Below are 25,757 nucleotides of genomic sequence, written 5' to 3' on the forward strand. Positions count from 1 at the left end.
GTCCCGTTCCATGGCTCTCGCGCGGCGGCGCCAGCAGTGAGGGAGCCGAGTTCGCGCCGCCCTCTCACCCCTCCCCTCCCCCACCCCACCCCCGGGAGCTAGGCGCTTGCTCCGGGCCGCGGGGCCTAGTGTTGCGCTGCGGGCTTCCCGAGGAGCCGCCGCCTTCCCCGCCGCCGCCGCGATGGCGCCGCTCCTGGGCCGCAAGCCCTTCCCGCTGGTCAAGCCGCTTCCCGGCGAGGAGCCGCTCTTCACCATCGCTCACACTCAGGAGGCCTTCCGCACCCGGGAGTATCCTTTTCCAGCCGCGCCGGCCAGGCCGCCGGTGGGGTGGGGCGGGGTGGGCCGCGCAGCCCTGCGCCTGTGGCAGCTGTCAGTGCGCCCGGCGCCGGCGGGCCTGCACCCTGAGCCCGCCGTTCCGGGGGATGGGCAGGCAGGCCGGCCAGGCTTCGGCCGCCCGGCAGCCCTACGCTCCGCATCCTTCCCTCGGCTCCGCACTTTGTCCCTGGGCCTCGCTGTGGATGAGCGACCCTCCATCTCACCCCCCGAGGGTTGGCTTTAGGCCCTAAGTACCTGGAGGAGTGAGGTTTCCTTTGCTTCTGCTTTTTTCTTTTCAAATTAAACCTTCCATTTAAGTTTTGGAAATTGTACTTGCGCGGCCTCGTGATCCGGGTCGTACAAGTCGCGACTGCGTTTTTCCCCGATCTTTGCGGGAGATTGGTGTTTTGCTTCTTCCAAGTGGACTTGAGGCTGGTGATGAACTGACAGGATCGTGAGGCACAAAACCAAGAATGAATTACCAGACTTAGAGGAGAGGCAAGAAAAAAGTTACCTTGGAGGAGCGGATGCCTTCCTTCCCTGGGCATGCACAGGTTTGGAATTTTGACGATGTACAAGGAGATCGATATTTGTCTTTTAACAAACATTTAAAAAATACCAAAGACATGCTTAAAGTTTTTGTTTTAGGAACACGAGGCAGATGTTTTAAATAAGAAGCATCCTCTCTTTTAATCATTGTTTAAGTTTTCTTGCGCAAGATTGTTCGTCTTTAGTTGAGAGTTGTATGACTCTTTTTATGGATGCCGAATGAATCCTTTTTTGAAGCTTAAATGTACAGGTTTCTGAATCAAGCTTTCTTTAGTATACCGGAAGCTTTAAGAGTGAAGGCTGATGTATTATTTAGTTTTATCAGCCCTTTCCCTGTGGATTTCTTAGTTTCAGTTTGCTTGTTTCTGTTATAGGAGGAAGTGTCCCTGTGAACCATATCATTTGATTTCATTTCTGTTTGATACTTCCTTTAATGTAATGCTTTATGGGATAACCTCATTATTTGAGAGTAGTTTGTGGATGTTAGGTGTTTACACGCAGAGACTTGGAAAGTTAGTCCATGCTGTAGGAAGGCTCTTGAAGAAATAGAACTATAGCATCTCAGGGCTGAAATGGATCTTGGAGAAGGTCGTGTTCTCCTGTCAGGTATGCTAGGTAGGTGCAGGCAGTTGAGGCTGACTTTGTTAAACATCCCACACTGTGTAAATGGTGAGAGTCAGGAGTAGAATCCATTGCTCTTCGTATGTCATCCCTGTGAGTAAATCAAGAAGGAACGTGGAATACTATTCCTTCGCTTTTATTAATGTTAGTCCACTGTTTGTGTCAGTTGTGGTATAAGATAAGGTGCATTTAATGGAGAGATAGGAGTGATAATCTGGTTCTTTTTCTTGTCCTGTTAGGACTTGGGGATTGTTTTGGAGACATACTCTGGTTCTACTAAATACAGCATTCTGAAAGTGCCCTACCTTTTTTGTTTGTTTGTTTGTTTTAAATAACATTACAACACATCAGTGGAGTAAAAAATTAATTGTGGGAATCTGCCATATCCTTCTGGTTCTAGTGGCGTAAAAGGAACTGCTATAGGGAAGAGATAAATTCTAAGTCTGTAATTGGTACTGAGCTATGTAAAAAAATGGCTATAGAGAGCTAATTTACAACTGGCAGCATAGGATTTTTCATATTATTTACTGGAATCATTGAAGTATAGTGATATGTATGAGGAGTTTCTTTTAATGATGACAGTTGAAAACAAATGTATAACTTTTTGAGTAGTATATATTTAATAAAAATTCATTTAAAAAATTTTCCATTACCAGTGTTTAGAACACCTTTAACAAAGGAGTTTTTAAATTGTGTTACATATTGGGGGATTTCTCCCTTGGGAGTTTCTACAAGTGGAAGCACTTTGAAGATGATTTTTAAACAATTGTACTGTGTGATTGGCAGATTGGCTTATTTCTTTATTAGGCTATTAGTGATTTCATAGAGGAGAGCAAGTATGTGGTTAGGTAGCTGTTGCATTTGAAGTATTATTTCTAGTTCTTAATTTAGTTACAGTTATGTTTTTAATAGGATTTCATACTTTAATTTTCTCCTAATACCTACCTTTTGATTGCGTGTATATTCTAAAGAAAATTTGTATGGTATTTTATTGACTTAAAGCTGAGAGCACTGAAGGTATTATTGTACATCTTCATTAAACTTACGTTGGTAGTTGTGAATGATGCACACATTTAATGAGTGGGTTGTATATTGATGATTATGTTTATTTTACTATAGCATTGGTTCTGTGGTACATTGCTTCCTAGTCTGGTGCTACAGGCAAGACATTAAATCTTTGTTGGAAAAATTCTCTATCAGAATCACTTCTTTAAAAAAAATTTTTTTTATGGAGGTACTGGGAATTGAACCCAAGACCTCCTGCATACTAAACATGTACTCTACCACTGAGCTATACCCTCAAAATCACTTCTTGATGTGATTATTTGACAATAGAATTCTACATTGACTGTATTTAACTCAAGATGGATTTTTAAGGACGAACTGAACCTACAAGCAAGCAGCCTACTGTAGATTGATTTTTTGTTGTTGTATTGCTTCAACTTTCCTAGTTTCTAAAGCCTAGAAACTAGTTCATAACCTTTGTGGCATTAATATATGAGAACTTTTAGATGGTGGATAAGGAGGGGCTGTTAGAATATAGAGTTATTCTGGCCTTAGGCCAGAGAAACTCGATTTACCTAGAAAAATAACGACAAGAGCGTTTTAAGAGCTAGAGTTAAGTTGTAGTTGCAAGACAGGACTTTATTGGACAGTTGAAATACTGAACTCTTATATTGATTTTTATAATTTAATGTCTTTAAAGTAAAAAGTTATATCAAGTTAGAGTTATTTTTAACTTAATCACAGACTGGTCCAAAGAGAGAAAATAGGCTAGAAAGCAGACCTTGAGTTGGTGCTTTGTCATCTCACTTAGAACTTTTAGGGTTATAGTTATGCTTATTTAACCTCCATACTTTTCTGAGCCACTTCTTTTCAGGCTATCAAGTACTTTATTGAAAGAAACAGTCCTTACAAGGCTAAAGAGAACAAAGGCAGCATTTGTGGTAAGGCTCTTGAACTCTTGAAAAAGTAGATGCATGATAAGATAGTCTAGGATTTGAAAATATCTTATCATTTATAGCTTACACAACCTTTGGAGAATTGCTTTGACATTTTGTCTGCAATTATAAGTGCAGCTAGTCACTGGAACATAAAAACCTCAATTGGCATTTGCTCTGAGTGTTTATTTGAGAGTGAGTGACTTAATTTTGGTAACCTAAAATCTGAAATAGGATTTAGAGGCAGCTGACTCAATAGCTTTCTAATGGGCTTTTTTTTTCTCCTTTCATTTTCATTTTTAGCTTTTCTCTTAACATAAATCAAAGTAATAACCAGAACAGAGTTAAATTAACTTAAAAATACCTAATGTTAGGGGTTGTTTTAGGAATTTCAGTTTTAGACTTTTGAAATTAATCTAATTTGAATGACTAACCAATTAAAATTTTTGTGTTGCCAGAGGCCATTCATTCCTAGATGTAAACATTAGGTTTATAGTGCTGGCCAATAGAAATATGTGAGCCACATGTAATTAAAATTTTTCTAGTGGTCACATTCGAAAAAAAGGAAAATGGGTGAAAAAAAGGAAAGGCACGTTTTTCTTATTCCAAGACTCAGTCTGAAGGAGCAATTCCTGTCTTAGGTGTCCTCTTCTAGTGGCAGAAGGAGCTTGAGAAAACCGTGATGGTTTTTTAAGCTTCTTCCTGGAGATGGCATCTATCACATCTACTGGTCAAAGCAAGTCATGTGGCCAAGCCCAGCATCCATGGGAATGGGATGTACATTCCTCTTCCCAGGAGGCATTGTAAGTCACAAGGCAATGGGTGAAGATATAGAATCCTCTTATGGAAAGAAAGTGGATATTTGGAAAGATCAGAATAATCTACCATGTTTTAGAGTTAAGGAAATGTTCCCTGGGGAAAGTTACTTATAAGTTGAGATCTAAAGGATGGTTAGAATTTAGCTAAATGAAAAATAGAGGACTGTGTTCCTTTGAGTTTGAGTTTGAAGTTTCTTGATTTTGAAAAATTGAAAGAAGTTTCATATGGTTGGAATGAAGAAGCGGGAATGGAGATGGAATGATGAGAGATACAGAAAAGGACTGCATCACAGGTCCTTATGAGATAGGCTCAGGAGTTTGGACTTCGAATTAAATTTAGTGGAGGCTGTTGGAAAATTTGAACACTAAAGAAGCAGGCTTTTAGGTTAGGAAGATCGCTGCGGCTGTAGTGTTGAGAATGGATCTGTAGCGTAGACCAGCAAGGTGGTGATTAAATAATCTAGACAATAGATAATGGTGATCTGAGTAAATTTACTAGCCTTTGAGGTGGAGAGTACTGTAAATGGAGTTCTGAAATAAGTAGATTTGACAGGATTTGGTGATTGATTGGGGAGGAGTCAAAGGTAATGTTTTAGTTATCATTTGGTTAGTCGTGCCATTCTCTGATTTAGAGGATTCTGGAAGAGGATCAGTTTCTTTTGTTTTGTTTGGATATTCTTAAAATGAGTTGCTAAGAATATCCGAATAGAGATAGATGTATATGTTGCTAGTATATATATGGGCCTGGTTCAGAGAGAGGAGACTGAACTGGTGATTGAAGTTATTAGCATATTGGTAGTAATTGAAGTAATGGGAATGGATGAGGTTACCCAAAAAGAAAATGCTATACTGATAATGATTTTCAAAGGAGGGTGGGAAAGATACGTATCAGGGTAGAGGGGACTTCTGTTGTTTGAAAACCATAATCAGTCAATAAATGTATGTTATTTAAATATATATTATTTGAAAAAAGCTTCCTCCTTTTTCCCTTTTTAAAATAATATAAATTATAGAAAATAAACCCAACAAAAATCTTGATTGGAGTCATTTTCAGTACTTTTGTGGCCAGAGGACTTTTTTCCCTGTGCAACATATTTGCATTTCAAGGAGCCTGAGGGCAAATGAGATTTTTAAGTAATCAGAAGAAATGGGTTTAAAAACAAGACTGAGAAAAAAAAGATGTTAGGGTGAGAAGCATAAAGGACCAGAGAAGAAGAGGATTACCAGTGAGACCAATTAGAATGTTTCAAAATGTTATGACTGGGTGAGAAATGAGGATCAGAAACTGGGTTTAGATAATGGCTCTGTTACTGGAGAGAAAGGACTGAATTGAAAAATATATAAGTGGTTATAGTTGGGGACTGGAGAGGTGAGGATGATTCCCCTTACCTCTGGTGTCTGACTTGGAGATTGGGAATATCTGTTAAGGAGCAAGTTTAGGAGGGAGTGGAGGGGTAGTAAGGGTTTAGTTTAAAAAAAGTTGAATTTGAGGTATCACAGAGGCATCCAGGTGATAGTCTTGTATGTTATTGGCCATATAGATCTTGATCTAAGGAGAATGGACTGGGCACATTATTCCTACTTTTTAAAATAACAACTAATAATAAAAGCTTAATGTTTTCTCTTAGGACATATTTGTTAATCTCACATTCTCTCTGATTGCACAGTGATTTCTTCACTATAGCTAAATAATGTATTAGGCTGTTATCAAGCTTTTTGACTGTTTAAATAAATCCACTTACACTGATTCTTTCTCTTTATTTTACCTCCTCTCAGTGCAAACAGACAAAATTGGAAGACAAACCCATTTTGTTGGTTAGTTAGTTATCATAATGTCCCTATGGAAGCCTTGCTGTTTTCTTTTTTCCGTAGGATTTTATAAATTTTCACTGATTGGATTTACATAGCTTTCTGTGGAAGTCTGATTCCTGGTTTTTACCGGTACTCTATTTTGTTAAATCAATTAAATATTAGCAACATCCTGGAGGAGAACAGACTTACTGCTTTGTTTTTGGCAGATCCACAGAATGATACAGCAAGAGAATGTGCTTATACTGTTTGCAAAAACTATGATTTAGGATTACTTACGGATTTATCTCTGTCATTTGTCTTTTAACTGATCATAATCCCAGAAAACCAAGAATCACCATATATTAAGAATACATTATTTGTTTAGTTGTGAGGTGATATTACAAAGGGAGCTGTTTAAATACTTTTATTTCAGCCACTATAAAAAGTGTCACTTGAAAAGTACAGAGATTGGCAGCTAATTTTCTAGTTGTGGTGTCAGTTTATTTTCTTACACTGCATCTTGTGCTGTGCATTAAAGTAAGTTAGTTGCTTGTCATTTGAATTTCAATGTGGCTGTCTGATAATGAATTCCAATTGGGATGGTGTGGAAACCATATACATGATTTATATGATCTCTTCCTCCATCTCCCTCACAAAGATGAAACAGTGACTGGTAGGTAGATGACTTGTGAATGTAGTATTATTGCATACAACATAAATTCTGGATAAATAATACTATATCAATTATTTTTAGGACTTTACGGAATTTACTTTTTAAACCGTAGACATCTAAATCAAGTGTTTCCAAGGTAGACTGGAAGGCTGTTAGTAAATGGGTCATTAGCACATGTACAAGGTTATTCCATACTGCTTGTGAGACTGGTGTAGTCATCGCATCTTACTGTGGAACTGATTCTTAAACTTGCTGACCATCTGAGTTTTGTAACAGTTCCACATACCTCTCTTATTCCTTATGATTTGTGTTTTATTTTGCCTTTTTTTATTTCTTACTAAGTTTTAGTACTGTGTGAATCTTGTGAAATGAAACTTAGGTGAATTAAAGAAAGCGCACTTGTACTAAAATATTAATATTTATTAAACAGGACAATTTTAATTATACTTTAGTCTTAATCATCTTGTTTGGATTTGCCAGTTGAAAACTCTGATTTCAATTTTATTTATGCTTTACATTATAGAAAGGATACTATAAATTTTTCCTATATATGATAAGTATTTTATGGATATTGATTACTTGTATTTGTTGCTTAAATATTATTTTCCTGAGCCACTGCTAATAGAGAGTATGAAGCCCGCTTGGAAAGATACAGTGAGCGCATTTGGACTTGTAAGAGTACTGGAAGCAGTCAACTAACACACAAAGAGGCCTGGGAGGAGGAACAGGAAGTTGCTGAACTGTAAGTAGCAGAAGCACTGCCTATCTTCACACTATTAGAAAAAGGGGAATATTAACCATAAAACAATATTTGTATTTAAATTTATGGGGCATAAATTAGAATATATTACATTTGTATAATGTATTGGTGTCTTGTCTATTGTCATTTTGCAAGTAACAAAGTGTATGGGTTATATAGTTGTATGTACGCTTATTTAGGTATTGATTAGTCTTTCGAGTGTTTTTACTTTTACCATGTAGATACTCTGGAAATGTGGCTCTAAATAAAGGAAGCTGAAATAATCTAGAAGTAATACAGAGGCAGCAAATTAGCAGGAAGTTTTCTTTATTTTGTGGTTATTTGAAGTTTAAGACAGTATTTACAACAGCTATCAAAAATAAATACACAGTTTGAAGACAGTTTAACTAAGTGGGATGGTTGCATGAGATGTCTTAAAAATCCTGTCTGTTCAAAGAGCCTCTTTGAGTATTCTCTCAGAGAAAACACTTAGAATTTAGGCAGTAGAAGCGTGCAAAATATAAGTGGAAACTAGGAATGATTAAACAGTACTCTTTTTTTTTAGCAGGTTTCTTAAAATTGAAATATAGTTGATGTACAATATTACATAAATTACAGTGATTCAGAGTTTTTAAGGTTAATACTTCATTTATATTCATTGTAAAAATTAGTACTCTTTTGGAAATTTGGAATAAAAACTTTTTCTGTGGACTTCTCATTGACTTCTTTTGATAGTAGGTAAGCGGAGAGCATACAGTTTAGTAATCTTAATACCATTCTGCTCTTTTGTTAGCGTAACAGAGCACTAACTTCAGTTGAGACCTGGAGTCTAGTAATGACTTGCTAACTAATAATTAGTCAAGTCTGTTAACCTGTTGACTATTTCTTCTTCGCTTGGGTCACTGACATGGTTCCGTTTTGGATTAATGTTGTTTATGTCTATCCCTTGTTTAGTGTACTATACTTGGTGGATTAACCTTTTCTGTGAAGTGCCAGTTAGTAAATATTTTAGGGTTTGTGGGTCATGTGGTCTCTGTCTCAACTGTTCAACTTTGAGGTTGTACAGTGAAAACAGCCATTGATAATGCATAAACAAATGGGAGTGGCTAGGTTCCAATAAAATTTTATTTACAAAAACTGGTAACAGGCTGGATTTGGCTCATGGGCTATTGCTGATCCATGCAGTGTCCTGTAAACTTCTTAAGGGCAGATCTCATATTTGACTTAATCTTTAATTGGTCACAGGGCTAGGCACAATCCTCTGTACTGTGTAAGTACTTACTGTTTGCTCTTTGCCAAATAGAGATAATGCTACCTTCTGTGGATTTCTTTTTGTGTTGTGTGAAAATTCTCTGTGAATAAAAGATAATAACCATTAACCTATAACAAATAAAGAGTAGTAAGGAGGAGGTCAGTTACAGTTGCTTATAATATGACTATGTACCTGGAAAACCCAGCAAGAATCAGGTGACAAACTGTTAGAAACAAATCAGAGAATTCAGTTTCAAAATGGAAATAAATTGCTTACCTACACAGAGAGGTTAAGTACAGTGGGAAATTCAGAGGTTAGAGAGACTAGCTTAGAGTTACTAGGGAAAACTCCATGAGACTTGGTGAAGAAAGTTACACTTGAAGGATACTTTGTGCCCAGTTGTAGAAGATGATATGTATTTAATTCAGCGAAAGGTGGGAGAATAGCAATACTTCTAGAAGTGCAGAGGTGCATATGGTATTTTGATGATTGGAGTTGTGCTTTGAGAAGATTAATTAGGGAGCAGTGTTCAGGATGAGTTAGAGAGGGAAGAGGCAGGTGGGAAGTCTGTAGGCTAGGAGAGTGTTCAGGTGGGGAATCGGGGCATTATTGGAGATAGAAAGAATGAGATGGAATCTCATATTCATTTTTTTTTTTGAGTCTCATTCTGAAAAAGGATTTTGAGCCATAATTTTGGAGTACCACTGCAGATTTTGTTCTTGAAAAGTCATCATACATATTAGCATAGTAAAGATTCTCAGAAGACAATAGTAAAGAAACTGCAACTTGGTTTAATCTTACGAGTTTTAAACTTATTTGACCTTAGAACCCATCACATCGGAGAGAAGTTCTGAAAAACACACTTGGAGAATGTTTTATGTGTATTTGATAGCTAACGGGGTGATGGGAGGAATTATTGAAAAAGACTGAGGTTTTATAATTTGTGTTCAAAGTAGAAGTACATTTTTCTGATTACAAAAGAAATGCATACATGTTATAAGAATGTAAATAATATGGAGTTAGTAAAAGAATCTGAGTATCATTGTCCAGTCTCACTCCCCAGAAATAACTACAGACAATGAAGCTTTAAGCCTGAGAGACTGGGAGGCTTAATGGAAAGAGAGAGTGAATTTATAGGGACCAGGAAAGGCCTTATGGAATTAAGGAAGTCTGAGGGAATCTCAGAAGGATGATTAAGCTGGGAGGGAGGACAGTGGAGAGGACAAAGGTAACAGCTTTAACAAAGACAGGAAGACTTAGAAGGTGGGAATAGCAAATAACTTGGTAGGTTAATAAATTGTGAAGGGAGTATGATAAGAGATTTTTAAGCCTAGCAGTTAGAGGAACGTTTGTTGTCATGAACAGCACTGAGAGTGATTGAGAATATTGTAATATGATAATAAACCTAATGCTTGCATTTGTATGAATGTTCTCATGCCTGAGCCTCCCTTTCGCCCCGTAACACAAATATTAAACGTCTGGTCAGGATTGGATATCTAACAACTATCCATTTAGGTTGCTTCCCATTTTCTGCTACCATCAAGTATCCCGCAGTGAATATCTTTGTGTACATACGACAGTTTTCATAACTGTTGTCAAACTGCTTTCCAAAAGAGTTGAAACATAGACCTTTGGCAGTATGTGTGTGCTGTTTTGCACTATTCACTTGCTCATGTTGGGTATAATAATTAAAGTTCTTCTTTGCTAGTTTAATAAATGAAAAGTAGTACATTATTGTTTGACTTTGCACTGGGTTTGGAGTTCAAGTCATGGTTCCAACATGTTAACCATTCATGATTTTTCAAATCCATAAAGTGAAAATTCTAGACCTCTCACAAGATATATTGTAAGAACTAAATGAATGCATATGAAAGCATTTTATTGATTGAGACATAATAATCAAGTTATGATCTCCTAAGCAAAAAATAGGCAAAGGATTTGAATAAATAATTTATACCTGAAAAGGGAAGTCAGCTGCAAAAAACAAGTTAATGGGAAAATGTTCAACCTTACAAATGATGTGCTTATTATTTTTATTTTATAAATGAGAAAATTAACACGGATAGGTCAATCTGACAAAGCTATTTAAGAGCTCTCTCTGTTTCCTGTGTACCACATGGTTTTTAGTCTTTGTATTCCCCAGTGCCTTGCATATTATTTGCTAAGGAACTTTTTGAATTGACCTGAATAACTCTGGTAGGCTTTTCTGCGTTTTCTTGGTAACAATGACATGTTTGTTTAGTTTGAAGGAGGAGTTCCCTGCCTGGTATGAGAAGCTTGTTCTGGAAATGGTTCACCATAACACAGCCTCCTTAGAGAAGTTAGTAGATAGTGCTTGGTTGGAGATCATGACCAAATATGCTGTGGGAGAAGAGTGTGACTTTGAGGTGAGCTCCTATTTTTATTTCTTTATTTTTTAATGTGATTTGACTCACTGTATGTCAGGATTAGAGCTTCTAACATAGATTACAGAATGTATTTCTTCATGTGTAAAATTGTGTTACATTTGAAGTCCACTTTACTTAATATCAGATATTTTAAGGACCTAATTTTAGAACCATATTGATTATTGGGAATGTTGAATAGTATGATAATTGTTACACTGTGTACCAGTGCACTCTTGTTTTCCCTGTTTTATCCTTTTTTGATAACTCTATGCTATATTGTTTTTTTTTCTTTTGTCATTTTTTTCATACCTTTAAAAGACTTTGAAATGTGTTTAGTCTAAATCCATGGAATCCACAGGCAGAAGATTTCATTTCACTACAGTAGTGATCGAGTTGACTTTTCTTTTCCTATTTAAATTTGTTTAATTTTCCAGCCCAAATAGCTCAAGGACAACTATTACTAAACTCAATGGGTGAAGTATTTACCTCACACTAAAGGAATCCCTATATAATCCTTTAAAAGCGTAAAGTAAGACTCAGGAGGAAGGGAACTAACGTTTGTTGAATTTCTGTATGTACTAGATACCGAGCTAGTTGCTTTACGTAATGTCTTAAAGAATCTGCACAGAAAGGCTGAGGTGGTAAACAGGCTCAGATGTTTAAAAGTTTGTTCAGGTTGATATACTAGTTAGTACTAGTGATTTTAGGTGAATGTCACGAAATAGCTGACTAACAGTACCAGAACTTCTCAGAACTTTACCCTAAATAAAAACACTTAGAAGATTTCTGAATATACATTCTTGGGCCCCATCCACTGAGAGCTTGGTTGAGAAGGTCTAGGGTAGGGCCTAAAAGTTTGTAGTTCTAACAAGCTCCAGAGTGTGATGATACGAACACTCTGGGGACATTTTGAGTAGCATTGGGTTAAGCATTGAAAACATTTGATTATTTCATGTAGTAAGTCTCAGAGGCAGGCAATTCCAACTTTGGTATAGAGGCTTAATACTGTCAAGGACCTAGACTCTTATCGTTCTGCCTTTCTACTCGGCTCTTCTTGGTGTGTTGGATTTTGTCCTTACCATGGCTTATATAACCACCCTTAGCTGCAAGGGGCCTGAGAAAGTGAATACTGCCTTTTTTTAAGGCCTCAAAAGAGACAGGCTCGCAAGAGAAAAGGAGGAGGGAAACAGCTTAGGTAACCCAACAGTAGCTAGTAAGTCTGTGTCTGTCTGGTTCCAAAGTCCTTGTTCTTTCCTTAATTTAGTTCTTTGACTCCCTGTGTCTCCTAGCTGCTTTTTTTATTTGTAATGTTTGGGAGATCATCATTGGGTGTTAATCACACACTTTATATCATTCAGTGTCCTGGCAGGAACAGATGGCATATTCAAATGGTGTAATTGAATTGAGTTTAGTAAAAGAACTGTAGACAACAGACAACAGTCTGATCTAGGTCAAAGAAAACTGACAAGGAAAGGTTAAGTACCTCATGGCTATCAATAGTGGAGAGGCCTTTCTACTTCTAAAACCTAAGTAAACAAGGAGAGAGAGTAGATACTGGAACTAGAAAAGAGTAATATAGTTATGGAGAAGTACTTTGGTAGTAAGATAAAACCAACCTGCTAGGGAGACAGTCAGAGGAATGAATACCCCAATATCGCTTTTCTTCCATTGTACGATTTTCTGCAGATGCTTCCTTTCCTGAGCTCACCAAAATCTAGAGGGCAAAGGAGCCCTTTGATGTAGTTCATAAAGGTCAGCCTGTTTCAGCACAGAGCCAGGTAGAGAAGACTGGAGATGGATTTGGAGTGGCAGAAGGAAAATACTCTGTACACATCTGCAAGGTGGAAGAAAAAAAGTTTGAGGAAAGGGGAGAGAGAGATTAGGGAGATATGTATATCCATAAACATGAAAAGATGTTTATATTCATCAGTAATCCAGGAAATCAAATTGAAACCATAGTGAGATCATTTTATACATATCACATTAGCAAATAAGAAAAAGTAAAAATAATGCCAAGTTTTTAGAAGAATGTGAAGCTGCTCATTCACTGCTAACTGTTTTGGTAAACGCTTTGGCATTACTGAATACAGTTGAAAATGCCCTATTCTTTTTTTTTTTTTTTTTTGGTGAAGTGTCTGTTCAAATCTTTGTCTGTTTTAAAATTTAATTTTTAATTTTTTCATTGAAGTATACAGTCAGTTTACAATGTGTCAGTTTCTGGTGCACAGCATAGCTCATTCATATATATACATACATATATTTGTTTTCATATTCTTTTTCATTATAGGTTATAATTTTGATTTAAATTGTTTATTTTCTTGTTTTTGAGCTGTGAGACTTATTTATATATTCTGGATACTAATCTTTTATTAGATACACACTTTTGCTTTTTCTTCCACTAAAGGGCTTGTGTTTTTATTTTCTTAATAGTGTCTTTTGAAGAGCAGAAGTTTTTAGTTTTGATGATGCCAAATAGAAGGCAAATACCTAACCATATCTATAATTATATCTAATATAAATGGTCTAAAAACTTCAGCTGAAATATAGAGATTGTCAGATTGGATAAAAAAGCAAGACCCAACTATATATATATGCCTATAATAAGGGGACAAATAAGAGTACTAGAAAACAATGAAAGAAAAGATACCGTCCTAACATTAGTGAAAAGAAATCTGAAATGGCTATGTAAGTATCTGACAAAGTAGGGGTTTTTGTTTTTTGTTTTTTAGGACATGAATATTACCATGAATAAAGAAGCATTTCATAAGGACAAAAGAGTCAGTTTATTAAGAGGCTATAGCAGGCCTTAATGTTTATGTGTTTACTAATGAGCAGTTCAAAATACAGGAAACAAAAATAAAACTATAAAAAGAAATAGACAAATCAAAATTATAGTTGGAGATTTCAACACCCCCACCCCTTCTCAGTAACTGGTAGAAAAAATAGAAAATTAGCAATAATATAGAAAACCTAAATAACATTATCAACCAACTTGATCTAATTGTCACTTGTAAAACATTCCACCTAATAACTTCAGAATACTTTCCTTTCAAGTGCATAATTTACAAAGGTAAGACTGTACTCTGGGCCAAAAAAGTCAGTAAATTTAAAGGGGCTCAAATCACTCAAAGTATGTACTCTGACCAAAATGGAATTAAATTAGAAATCAGTAACAGATACCTGGAAACTCTGCAAATAATTGGAAACTAAATAACACACCTTTGACTTACTCATGGATTGAAGAAGAAATCAAAAGGGAAATTAGAAAATATTTTGAACTTAATCAAAATGAAAACACAGTATGTTAAGGGGGCAGGGGCTGAAGGTCAGTGGTAGAGCACATACCTAGCATGCACAAGGTCCTGGGTTCAATCCCCAGTACTTCCATCAAAAAAATAAATAAGTAAACCTAATGACCCCCCCCAAAAGAAAACAAGTATGTTAGAATTTGCAAGATACTGCTTTATAATAGTGTTTAGGAGAAATAGATAGCGCTATATGTCTATGTTAGGGGAAAAAAAAGTCTCAAATCATTGACCTTGGCTTCTACCTTGAGAAATAAGAAAAAGAGTCCAAAGGAAACAGAAGAAGGAAATTAGTAAAGATTGGAACAGAAATCAGTGAAATACAAAACAGGAAAACTGTAGAGAAAATCAGTGAAATCAAAAGCTGGTAATTTGAAAAGATCAATAAAATTGATAAACCTCTAGTCAAACTCGGTAAAAAAGATGATAAATTAACAGATACGAAGAAATTAAGTGGTATCCCAACAGCCTGCAGATAATGGCAGGATAATAAGTGAGTATAATAAACATCTTTATGCCAATAAATCTGACAACTTAAATGAAATGAACAAATTCCTTGAAAGACACGAACTATCAAAACCCACTGCAGAAGAAATAGAAATCTTTAATAGCCCTGTATCTATTAAATAAATTGAATTTGTACTTAAAGAAAACTTCATGCCCAGATGTCATCAATGGTCAATTCTACCAAACATTTAAGGAAGAAATAATACCAATTCTATATAAATGATTTCAGAAAATATAAGAGGAGGGAATTCTTCACGAATCATTTTATAAGGTTAGCATTACCCTGATACCAAAGCCATATAAGCATATTATAAGGAAAAAATCAGAGACTAAGAAAAAATAAAACTGTTCACAAAACTCTCTTGTAAACATAGATGTACAAATTCTAATGAAATTCAGCATTACGTTAAAAGGATAAGACATTGTAGCCAAGTAGGGTTTATACTAAGAATTCAAGGTTTTAAATTTGTAATTCTCTTTATTGATAAACAAGAAGAAAAACCATGAGTGTCTCAATTTATACACAAAAAGCGTTCGACAAAAACCAACCATTCTATTTTTAGGGTGGATAGTTAACTAGGTTTATTTATTTTTAGAGGAGGTACTGGGGATTGAACCCAGGGCCTCATGCATGCTAAGCATGCACTCTACAACTTGAGCTATACCCTCCCCCACGAAATCCAACAATTCTTAATAAAAACCCTCAGGAAACTGCAAATAGAAATTTCTTCAACCTGATAAACAGTATTTACAGAATAACCTACAGCTAACATCATACCTAATGGTAAGACTGTCTACTCTCCTACTCATATTTAACATTGAATGGGAGGTTCTAGCCAGAAAAAGGAATAAAAGGCATTCAAATTGGGAAGAAAGAAGTAAAATTGCAGACAACACAACTGTCTGTGTAGAAAATCTCATGGAACCTACTATAAAAGCTGCTAAAATTAATAAGTGAGTTTAGCAAGGTAGCAGCATCCCTTGGTATCCGTGGGGGAATTGGTTCCAGGACCCTGTGGATACCAGAGTTCACAAATACTCAAGTCCCTTACATAAAAGGATGTAGTATTTGTATTTAACCTATACACATCCTCTGATATACGTTAAACCATCTATAGATTACTTATAGTACATAATACCCAATGTAAATGCTATGTAAATAGTTGCTGTTGTGTGACAAATTCGAATTTTGCTTTTAGGAATTTTCTTTTTTTTTTTTTTAATATTTTTGATCTGTGGTTGGTTGATTCCATGGACGTGGAACCCATGGGAATGAAGGGCTGACTGTATACAAAAACCGATTTGTATTTATATGTGTTAGCAACAAACAATTGGAAATTGAAATATAAAAAACCAATACCATTAACAGTAACATCATAAAGTATGAAATACTCTGGGAGTAGATCTGACAAAAGATATACAAGATCTATATACAAATTATGAAACGTTACTGAAAGAAATTAAAGAAGACTTTAAATGATAGAGAGGTAGACTCTGTTCATTGGTTGGAAGACTCAGTACTGTTAAGATGTCAATTCTTCCCAAATTGATGTATAGATTCAACACAATTGCAATAAAATCCCTTTTTTGATAGGGATTGCCAAGCTGATTGTAAGGCAAAGAACTTAGCCATAACAACTTTGGAAAAAAAACAAAGTTAGTCCTAATACTATCTGATTTTGAGCCTTAAAGTATTAAGATGATGTGAAATTGGTATAAAGGTAGACTGGTGAAACAGAATGGCATCCAGAATTAAATACAAACACACACAACCCACTGATTTTTGATAGAGGTGGAAGGATAAATTAAGTGAAGAATAGAGAGTCTTTTCAACAAATGGTTCTGGAATAATTAAATATCCATATATATAGTTGATTTTTTTAAAAAATGGAAATTCTTGTAACTTTACCCTTTATATATCTCATTTATTTATGTATCTCAGTTTTGTGCAGTGGTTGCCCTTTTGCTTTAGTACATTGGTACATGAATTATGAACTAGATTGTGGTCATTTTATTTATTTTTAATGGAGGTACTGGGGATTAAACCCAGGACCTTGTGCATGCTAAGCATGAAGCTCTACCAATGAGTTATACCACCTGCTGTGATCATTTTATTTTTTTAAGATACCATATTTCATCCTAGAAGTCTGAGAAATTAGATTGGAAAAATCACCATACTTGGCTACTTTAGAGTTCAGTGATTTGACAGTGAAGTGGAGTGTAGATTGGATTATATATTCTAAACATTATCTTAGGTTTCTAGTTCTTATTATTCTCTTTGATTCTCTCTCCTGTCTCCCTTATAGGTTGGGAAGGAAAAAATGCTCAAGGTGAGGATTGTGAAGATTCATCCTTTGGAGAAAGTGGATGAAGAGGCCACTGAGAAGAAATCTGATGGCGCCTGTGATTCTCCCTCAAGTGATAAAGAGAATTCTAGCCAAATCGCTCAGGACCATCAGAAGAAGGAGGCAATTGTAAAAGAGGATGAAGGAAGGAGAGAGAGTATTAGTATGTATGATACTAGCTTTCTTTAGTGAGTTTGCACCTCTGCTTATTTTATTATGCACAAATCTTTTTGCTTTCTCTAGCAACTAAATTTGTAATTGAGGTTTGTTAATAGACATGCTTTTGTTCATTTATGATTCAGAAAACAACTAAAATACAAAGTGAATCAAGATGTAAGTCTCCCTACACATTGGGAAGTCATTTCCTCTAGTTGCTTAGAAATCTCTGTGCACATACCTAGCTACTCAAGATGGGAAAGAAAGTTTGTCTTCTTTTTCTCTTTATGTTGGAAATATGTATATATGTGTGGAAGGGGGATGATCCAGGTCGGGGACGGGGGCGTAAATTCTTACCTCTATTTCTCATACATGGCAAACCAGCGTGATGGTTTTGAGATACTTCCTTTTATCTATATTCTGTAACTCAAGGACCTCTCAGACGGAAGCTGCCAGAACTCTGAAAGACTGTGATATCGTGAAGTGATTTCTAGGGACCTGGAGACCTAACGTAGTGTTTTTGAAATTTGAAGAACTGAGACATTGCCCATTGGGAAAATTATTCATCCTCTGAGGCCTTTTTTTTTTTTTTTAAATCTGTGTGAATAAGGAATTTGATTGGGATAGATTTCTTCTGTCTCCACAAATACGAGTTTTCAAAGGATTTGTGTGTATTGATCCCCTGCCCCACGACTGTTAGAGGATCAGATAATTTTACCTTATTATTTAATTGTTAACAAAGTTTGAATGAGAACATTTCATTAGAATGTTACGCTGTGTGTCTTCCATTCTATTTTGTATCTCTCCAGATGTTTTGGATTATGTACAGATGGTTTTTAAGGGATGTCCTTTTCTAGTCCCAGGGAAACTTCTGAGACTGTTGTAACTGGTCGACCCCAGTTGTTGATGTTTCAGTTTTGTTTCCCACTCTGCATATTGTGCATGCTGATGTCTATGTTTTTCAGTTTCTCTTTTCCTTCTTTTGAAATCGAAGTTTTCTAGCATGTGGTTACTTACAATTCCCATGACTTGAGGTTGATAAGTGTTTTGATTAGTTGTTGGCTGATGATATGTCTTCTAACACTTTTTCTAGAATCAGACCATTGGAATACCAATGAGGTGTTGCAGGTATTAGTTTTATGCCTTAAGCATTGTGTACTGGGAGTCCCTAGTTTTAGGCTTTGGCTTCATTTTTACGGCGTTATATGCCTTAGCTTAGGTTTTAATGTTGGAATATAATATTGCTAGTATGTGGAAAGAATGCTAGGTGGGCTAAAGAACTAATGTTATGATGTACTCATTGTTTCCAGGGGGACAACTGACCAGAATTTCATAGCAATATGACAGACAAATTCCAGTATACAAAATGTTTTCTCACAAGGTGACCCTCCTTTTCATGGTGGAGGAGGGGAATGTATTAGGCAGGAACTTCTCAGCTGTGTGTTCTTAACCTCCCTGTTAGAAATTTCTGTATTCTTTCTCCGTCTTAGAAGGTAGCTGTCCTCCTTCTTGGTCAGGATACTTGTACTTCGAATTCTGTTGCCTCCTACTTTCTCAAGGGTTGGGTTAACTTTTATTATTCTGCTCTACAATGTTTCTAACCCTCTTCTCTTATGATTCTTCTCAACTTATAAACAAAGTCCCATTTTCTAAAAAACGAGAACATACCCTCCCTTGAGCCTGTTGTTCTCTTTCTGTCTTATTCAAACCAAGATTCTTGAGATTGTTGTCTCCACTTTCTGACCATCAGTTTATTCCTTTTTTAAAAAATTTGTTGTTGTTGTTGAGGGTGGTGGAATTAGACTCCTGAAACTGTTCTAATAAGGTTATACGTGACCCCTAATTGTCAGACCCACTGATTTCTTCGTCTGTTTTACTTTTACATTGTTCTACATTTAACGCTATTGGTCGCTCTCATATCTTTTAATTTATTTGATACCAAAGTCTCCTGTTTCTCCAACTACTTTTCTGTGTTTTTTTTTCCCACTCCCCCCACCCCACTATTCCTTCAGTTTTTTTTTTTTATTTGTTCTGCTTTCTTTTCATTTTTCAACACATCATCTGCTTGGTTTCTAACGTAGAAAAGTTGGAAACCTTTAACATTCCCACATTTAATTGGTTACCAAGTTTATCTTCTTGACTCTTCCTTCACCATTCCTGTTACATTAATTCAGATGTTTAGGATTGTATCTTTGTACCTTATTTTCAGTCTCACCTTTTAATTTTATTCATTTTCTAGCTGCTGAAAGTGTTTTTTCTTTTTATTAATTACTCACAGTAGTGCTCTTTCCAAAATGTCCATCTAGTTAGACCAAAAATCCTTTGTTTTCCTAGGGCCCATAAGACAAATTCCAGTCTATTTAAATGGTAAACAAGGTTCTTTATAATTTGGCCCTTACCTTTGGTCTGATTTTTTTTTTATTTTTGTGCTATAGATCATATTCACCTGTGTCTCATTATTTGCAGTCTCTGAACAAGTCATATTTTTTCTGGGCCTTCCCCAGCTATCTTCTAGACTAAATTAGACAGTGCTTCTCTCTTTTTGAATATTTTTCTCTCTTCTCTAGTATTTTTCTATGTCAACCTCTATTATAGTATTTACCACATTATATTGTAATTATTGTTGACTCCTCCCATAGATTTAGCTACTTGAGGTAAGGACGTATGATTTATCTTTGTGCCCTACCACTCGGTGCCTGGTTGTAGAGTAGGTGTTTAGTAAGATTATTGTTAATGAATAAATGGATAGAATTAAAAGAACTTTTTAAATTTATTTTTTATTGATTTGACTAGATGACAGAGCACGTAGATCTCCACGAAAACTTCCTACTTCACTAAAGAAAGGAGAAAGGAAATGGGCTCCTCCAAAATTTCTGCCTCACAAATACGATGTGAAACTACAAAATGAAGATAAGGTTAGTAGGCACTTTATATTAAACTTTTTACACGTAGTGGATGTTGTTTAAGAAAGTATCAAAGGGCTAGTTTTCTCATAGAAAATGTGCTAAATTAAAGAAAAACATGAATATGTTCCTGTAAATTCTGAGTGATTTTCTGGTCTGAATAATTAAGACTTTAAGTTAAATTGTATTTTCTTTTCTAGCAGGTGCTCATATTCCTGTATGTGAAAAGTCTTTTCATGAGAAAGAAGTGGGAGGGCAGCTGGGTGTGGAAGGCAGCTACACATTTGTCTTCATGTTTGTAACTTTTTTGTTTGTTTGGTTTTTTTTTTAAATTTTTTTGGGGGGTGGGGGTAATTAGATTTTATTTATTTATTTTTAGAGGAGGTACTGGGGATTTGAACCCAGGACCTCATGCATGCTAAGCATGCACTCCATGCTTAACTGTTTTTTAGAAGAAACAGCTAAGGCCTGAGAAATAATTTTATCAAAGTTCCTAATTTAGTAAATGAAATTGGAAAGGATTATAACACAGCTCTTTTGCCTCTTTAGAGTATTGTTTTCCCCTCATGTCAGAATGTTGACAAGTCTTATTTCATTTTGACTCATTTGTTTTATAGTTAGTGATCTGAAGACGTGACTGGATTGTTAGGATTTCTCTGTATTTGACAATTGGATATTATAATTTTTCACCAAGTTTCTTACCTCCCATTCAGCGAGGTAGCTAGTTAAAACTTTATTGCTAACGAGTCTCAACCACTTCCCTGATTATTGTTTGTATTCTTGTTGATGAATGTAAAATTGTTTTGTTCATATGTAGTGAACAAATAGGAAATAGGAAAAGCATCAAAAAGAATAAATGAGAATAAGAAAGTAGAAAATACAAGTAAGAGAAAAGATATCTCTAATCCCATACTTAGAGGTGGTAATTGGTAAATATAGATGTGGTTAATGATGGTTAGATTTTAAGTGACTTTTTAAAATAGGAATATTCTATACTTACTGTTTTACAACTTGCTGTTTTCATTTACTGTATGGTAAGTATCTGTAATGTCATTAAATTTTCTTTTGAAACGGTATTCTTAGGTTGTAGTATATATGATAGTCACCAGAGGGGTTTTTTAAAAATTTGGATTCCTAGGCTTTACCAGCAGATTCTTCTGATTCAGTAACTTTGGGATGAGGCCCAAGCATCTGCATTTTAATAACACCTAGATGATTCTGATGAATCTGTCCTGATTGAGCAATTTTCCCCCTACGTCTACATAGTGTCCACTATATAAATATATTTTAATTTGAGAAATGAATCCCTTATTGATGTACTTTTATGTAGTTTTCCCTTCTGTTTCCTCCCCTTTTATAAGCAGTTGATGGCTGTTTATTTCTAAATTCTTAACAAGAGAAACTGTTGGTTCAATGGATATATACATTTTTAGGACTTTGATACATATTGACAGATTGCCTAGCGATATCTTTAAATTAACATTCTATCCCTGAAAATTATTCTACTTTTTCTTCTATTTAGTTTATAGCTCTATTTTGTAGGTGGAATTTTGCTTTTTCTAGAGAGAATATAAATTTTTGTTCTCATTAGTTACTTGTTTTTTTTTACCACAGTTGTGAGTTATTTTTATTTGTTAACCTAGATCATCAGTAATGTGCCAGCAGACAGCTTGATTCGTACAGAACGCCCACCAAATAAGGAGATACTTCGATACTTTATACGACATAACGCATTACGGGCTGGTACTGGTGAAAATGCACCTTGGGTGGTAGAAGATGAATTAGTGAAGAAATATTCTCTGCCTAGCAAGTTCAATGACTTTTTACTTGATCCATACAAGGTAAGGTCACTATTAATTTTTACAGAGCAGGTTAGAACACCATTAAATGAGTTTATTTTCTCTGATGGCTCCAATAGGATTAGACTTACAGTAGATTTTGAACTCTTTAACTTCAGGTAAGAATTCAAAAGTTTTCATGTATAGCTGTTTCATATAGGTTGTGATATGGGGTTGGTAAGGGAGAGGCCACATTGAATATCTCCTCTACTAATTTGATTTATTTTTACTGTGGTTGCATAATTAAAACAAAGAAACAAACTACATGCATGAGCTTTTTTGCTTCAGATCTTTCTTGGAATGAGGTATGGTGTAAATACAAAAAATCTTTTGCAAATTGATTCTTAAAAATGAAAACTGATCTTGTATGTCAGATAAGATCAAATATACTGGCAGCCTTGAAAAGGACTTGAAATAAGTATTACTTTGTATGACAAATAAATAGGAAATCTAGCATTTCCCCCTGTAGAACTGGTGTTGATATCACTAACAGAATTATATTGAGAAATACTTACATTTCTTCAAACATTGGAAAAGACCTCCAGCTATAGTTCAGCATTAGTGTGTTTTCTTATTCTACAGCAGCATGATCAAGCATTATCTTCCATTATGCTTTTTAAATTTTTATCATTTGTATAAAAAGGAAAATTTAGGAATTACTTGTCTTTTTCTAGATCAGGACTAAATTTTCCGTGGAACACTATAAACCTAAACTTTTTCTTAAATATTTTTATTTACTGAGGGGACATTTTAATTCATTGTTGTCTCACTGCAGTAGAGTTTTGGGACTGTGATACAGCTTTTTGGGGTTAGAACAGGAACTTACTATCCTCACTGTACATAAGTCTTACATAAAATCACCTCTAAATGGATTTTAAGAGTCTTGGATCATTTGAGTCCTTATATATTTTCCTTTTTTTAAATCTTACAGCTGTTTTTATTTTAGTTTAGTAACTCAAATATGTAAATAATATGAAAGAGTGAGTATTATTCATGGGTAAAAGGTCTTTGGGTTTTATTAGAACAAAAAAGCTGATCCTCATTTTTTTGTAGGAGCCAGAGACTGGAATTCCAGGACTTTATATCTTGAAAAGCAATTTCTGAAGAAATTGGCTATTCTGAAATTTTCTAATGAGGACTTAAAATATTAACTTAATGAAATTTGGCTATAATTGAGATTGAGACTAGGAAGAGCAAGCTTGTTTAGATTCAACTGCTGTAAGAAGGCAGTGATTCTACAAATTTAGGGCATTCACTTATCTTTTTATTTACTTTGCATACCTTAAACAATAATTTCTTACTCCCCAGTACTATTTGACATTTCACTGAGTTTGTCTTTTAAGTTTTGCATATAAGTGATGTTTATTTTTCCTTTTTATAATATAGTTTTCTTAAAGAACTTTTGGCATCGCAGCCAGGACATAATATAGTAAAGGCATAGATAAATACATCATAAAATAGTGCTTTGAATTCTTACCTGATCTAAAGGAAATTTAAAATTAAAGTTGATCTCTTGTGATCTGCCTGTCCCAAAGGCAGCGGGTTTATGCTTGCTTTGGCAGCACACACACTAAAATTGGAACCGAAGGCAATAGGTTAAATTTTTTATTCTTTGATTTTTGTAGAATTTAATGTTCTGCTAGGCTTCTGAGTACAACTGTAGTAGAGAGAGATGAAGCCTGGAGAGAGGAAGCAGTTGTGAATAATAGTTTTAGGCAAGGACCAACAGGGAGAACTTAGGTGGGAGAGAGGAAAATTGTTTAGAAATGCAGAATTTTGGAGTATTATCTGAGTAGGGCATAGTATGATGATGGCGGTGAATTTGTGGTCTTATAAACTCTAGAGTATAAATTGCTTGAGATTAGAACTGTTCTACTTATTTTATTCCTGTGATGTTTAGCATGTATATAATATGTACGTGGCTAGTGAGTTCCTTTCTTAAAGGAGTTCTGTTCATTGAGGAGAAAAATGTAACTGACTGTTGGGTTTAGGGGTAAAAACTTTTTAGGCCTAATGGCTTGGAGGAATGATTTACAAGGAACTTGGATGATAAAATAACTGTCATCTAAGATGAAATCAGCCATCTTAGCTCCCTCTTGTAATACATTGCAGCTCTTATGTTTTGTTAGTCTGTCCATAATGTTTTGAATTCTTATTTTGGACTTGTGTATCCTAGTAGGGACGCTTTTGGATGGAGATATAACAAGGAAATTATACATTTGGAATCCTAAAGTAATTTTGATTGATTTAATACGGTTCTTAATACATTTAAAAAACATTTTGAAATAATTTCATATAAAAAGCTGATGTATTTGTAAAGAATTTCTGTGCTCTTCAAGGAGATTCCTTGAATGTTAACATTTACCACATTTGTTTTAGTGTTTTGTCTCTAGACACACACATTATTTTTTTTGAGCCATTGGGAGTAGGTTGTAAGACAGGATGCTCTCAAGAAATACTTGAATATGTATTTCCTAAAGGACAGAGATATTGTCTATCATAACTGTGGTACAGTTATCAAAATCAAGAAATCAACATCAAAACAATACTGTTACCTGATTTATAGGTTTTTTTTGTTTTTAAAGTAAACATAATCTCAAGGTTTTATCTTCATAATAAAATACGAAGCTTAGAACTGGATCACTTGGCTCTTACTCTTATGTCTTCCCAGCTCAAAACGCTTGCATCTTTTAATAGCCAGCATTCTCTTAGATCTGCAGGTGGGCTCAATGCATTCAAACCTCAGCACAATATTTGTAATTTTACTCTTTTTCCATAGCCGGCTTAGTCTATCCATTATAACCATTCTGCTCCCTATCATAACGTTGCTTTTCCTCGGTGTACAGAGAGTGCTTGCCCATCTTGTATTGTGTCACTTTGTGGGGTTTTTGGCAGGTTTTAGGAACTTTAACCATGTTTATGAGAGCATTGTCACCATGGAAAGAAGTGATACACACTTTTTACTCCAGTTTTGCCAGTTGTCCCAATAACATTAGCTGAGCAAATTTTGTTTTGGTTTTAATAGGATCCAATGCAGTATCCATGTATTACATTTACTTGTTAATGGCACTTTAGTTTCCTCTAAACTGGAATGATTCCTCAGTTTTCTTTGTTTTTCAAAAACCTTGACATTTTTAAGACTACAAGTCAGCTGTTTTGTATAATGCTCCTCAATTTGGGTTTATTTCCTCATGGTTAAGAATACCACAGATTTGATGTTGTATTCTTCTCAGTGAATCGTATCAGAAGGCACGTGGTGTAATTTTGTCTCATATTGATATTGTCTCATAAGTGATATTAATTACTATATATTTTTAAGGATATTTTTGTCTCCTAATAACTCATATTTCAAGTAAGCATTTATAGTCCTAAGATTTTTCTTTGAATAAATTTTGGTGCTTGAAGTTTATGAGTCAGGGACTAGAGCAGAAGTACTTTAAAAAATAAATTATATTAATTTTCAAAGCACTTAAAATATTTTATAATAACACATTTCACAGATTTGCTGATAGAGGCATCTAGTGATCGAGACAAGCCTAGTATGTGAATGTTGCCTTGAAACATTGAATGAGAAGAGTGAAATATGAATCAGAATAGATTGCCAAAGATTTCTGATTT

The 25,757-nt window shown here is 35.2% G+C and overlaps 1 protein-coding gene across 4 annotated transcripts in view; it reads left to right on the forward strand.

The window, feature by feature from the left end:
- BAZ1B (bromodomain adjacent to zinc finger domain 1B) overlaps positions 1 to 25,757 on the forward strand; it is a 58,415-nt gene continuing 32,658 nt past the window's right edge. For 3 of the 4 annotated variants that reach the window (XR_012061264.1, XM_072943120.1, XM_072943121.1), the window contains exons 1-6: positions 59 to 288; positions 7,333 to 7,449; positions 10,941 to 11,085; positions 17,204 to 17,405; positions 20,192 to 20,313; positions 21,945 to 22,142. Coding sequence is in view for 3 of the 4 variants with exons in the window: in XM_072943120.1 (XP_072799221.1) it covers positions 182 to 288; positions 7,333 to 7,449; positions 10,941 to 11,085; positions 17,204 to 17,405; positions 20,192 to 20,313; positions 21,945 to 22,142 (891 nt within the window). In the remaining variant the exon portion in view is untranslated. Of the gene's footprint in view, positions 289 to 7,332; positions 7,450 to 10,940; positions 11,086 to 17,203; positions 17,406 to 20,191; positions 20,314 to 21,944; positions 22,143 to 25,757 lie in introns of all 4 variants that reach the window. The other variant, XM_072943122.1, reaches the window with a different exon arrangement.

Source organism: Vicugna pacos, chromosome 18 (genome assembly GCF_048564905.1).
Source record: "Vicugna pacos chromosome 18, VicPac4, whole genome shotgun sequence".
Taxonomy (NCBI): domain Eukaryota; kingdom Metazoa; phylum Chordata; class Mammalia; order Artiodactyla; family Camelidae; genus Vicugna; species Vicugna pacos.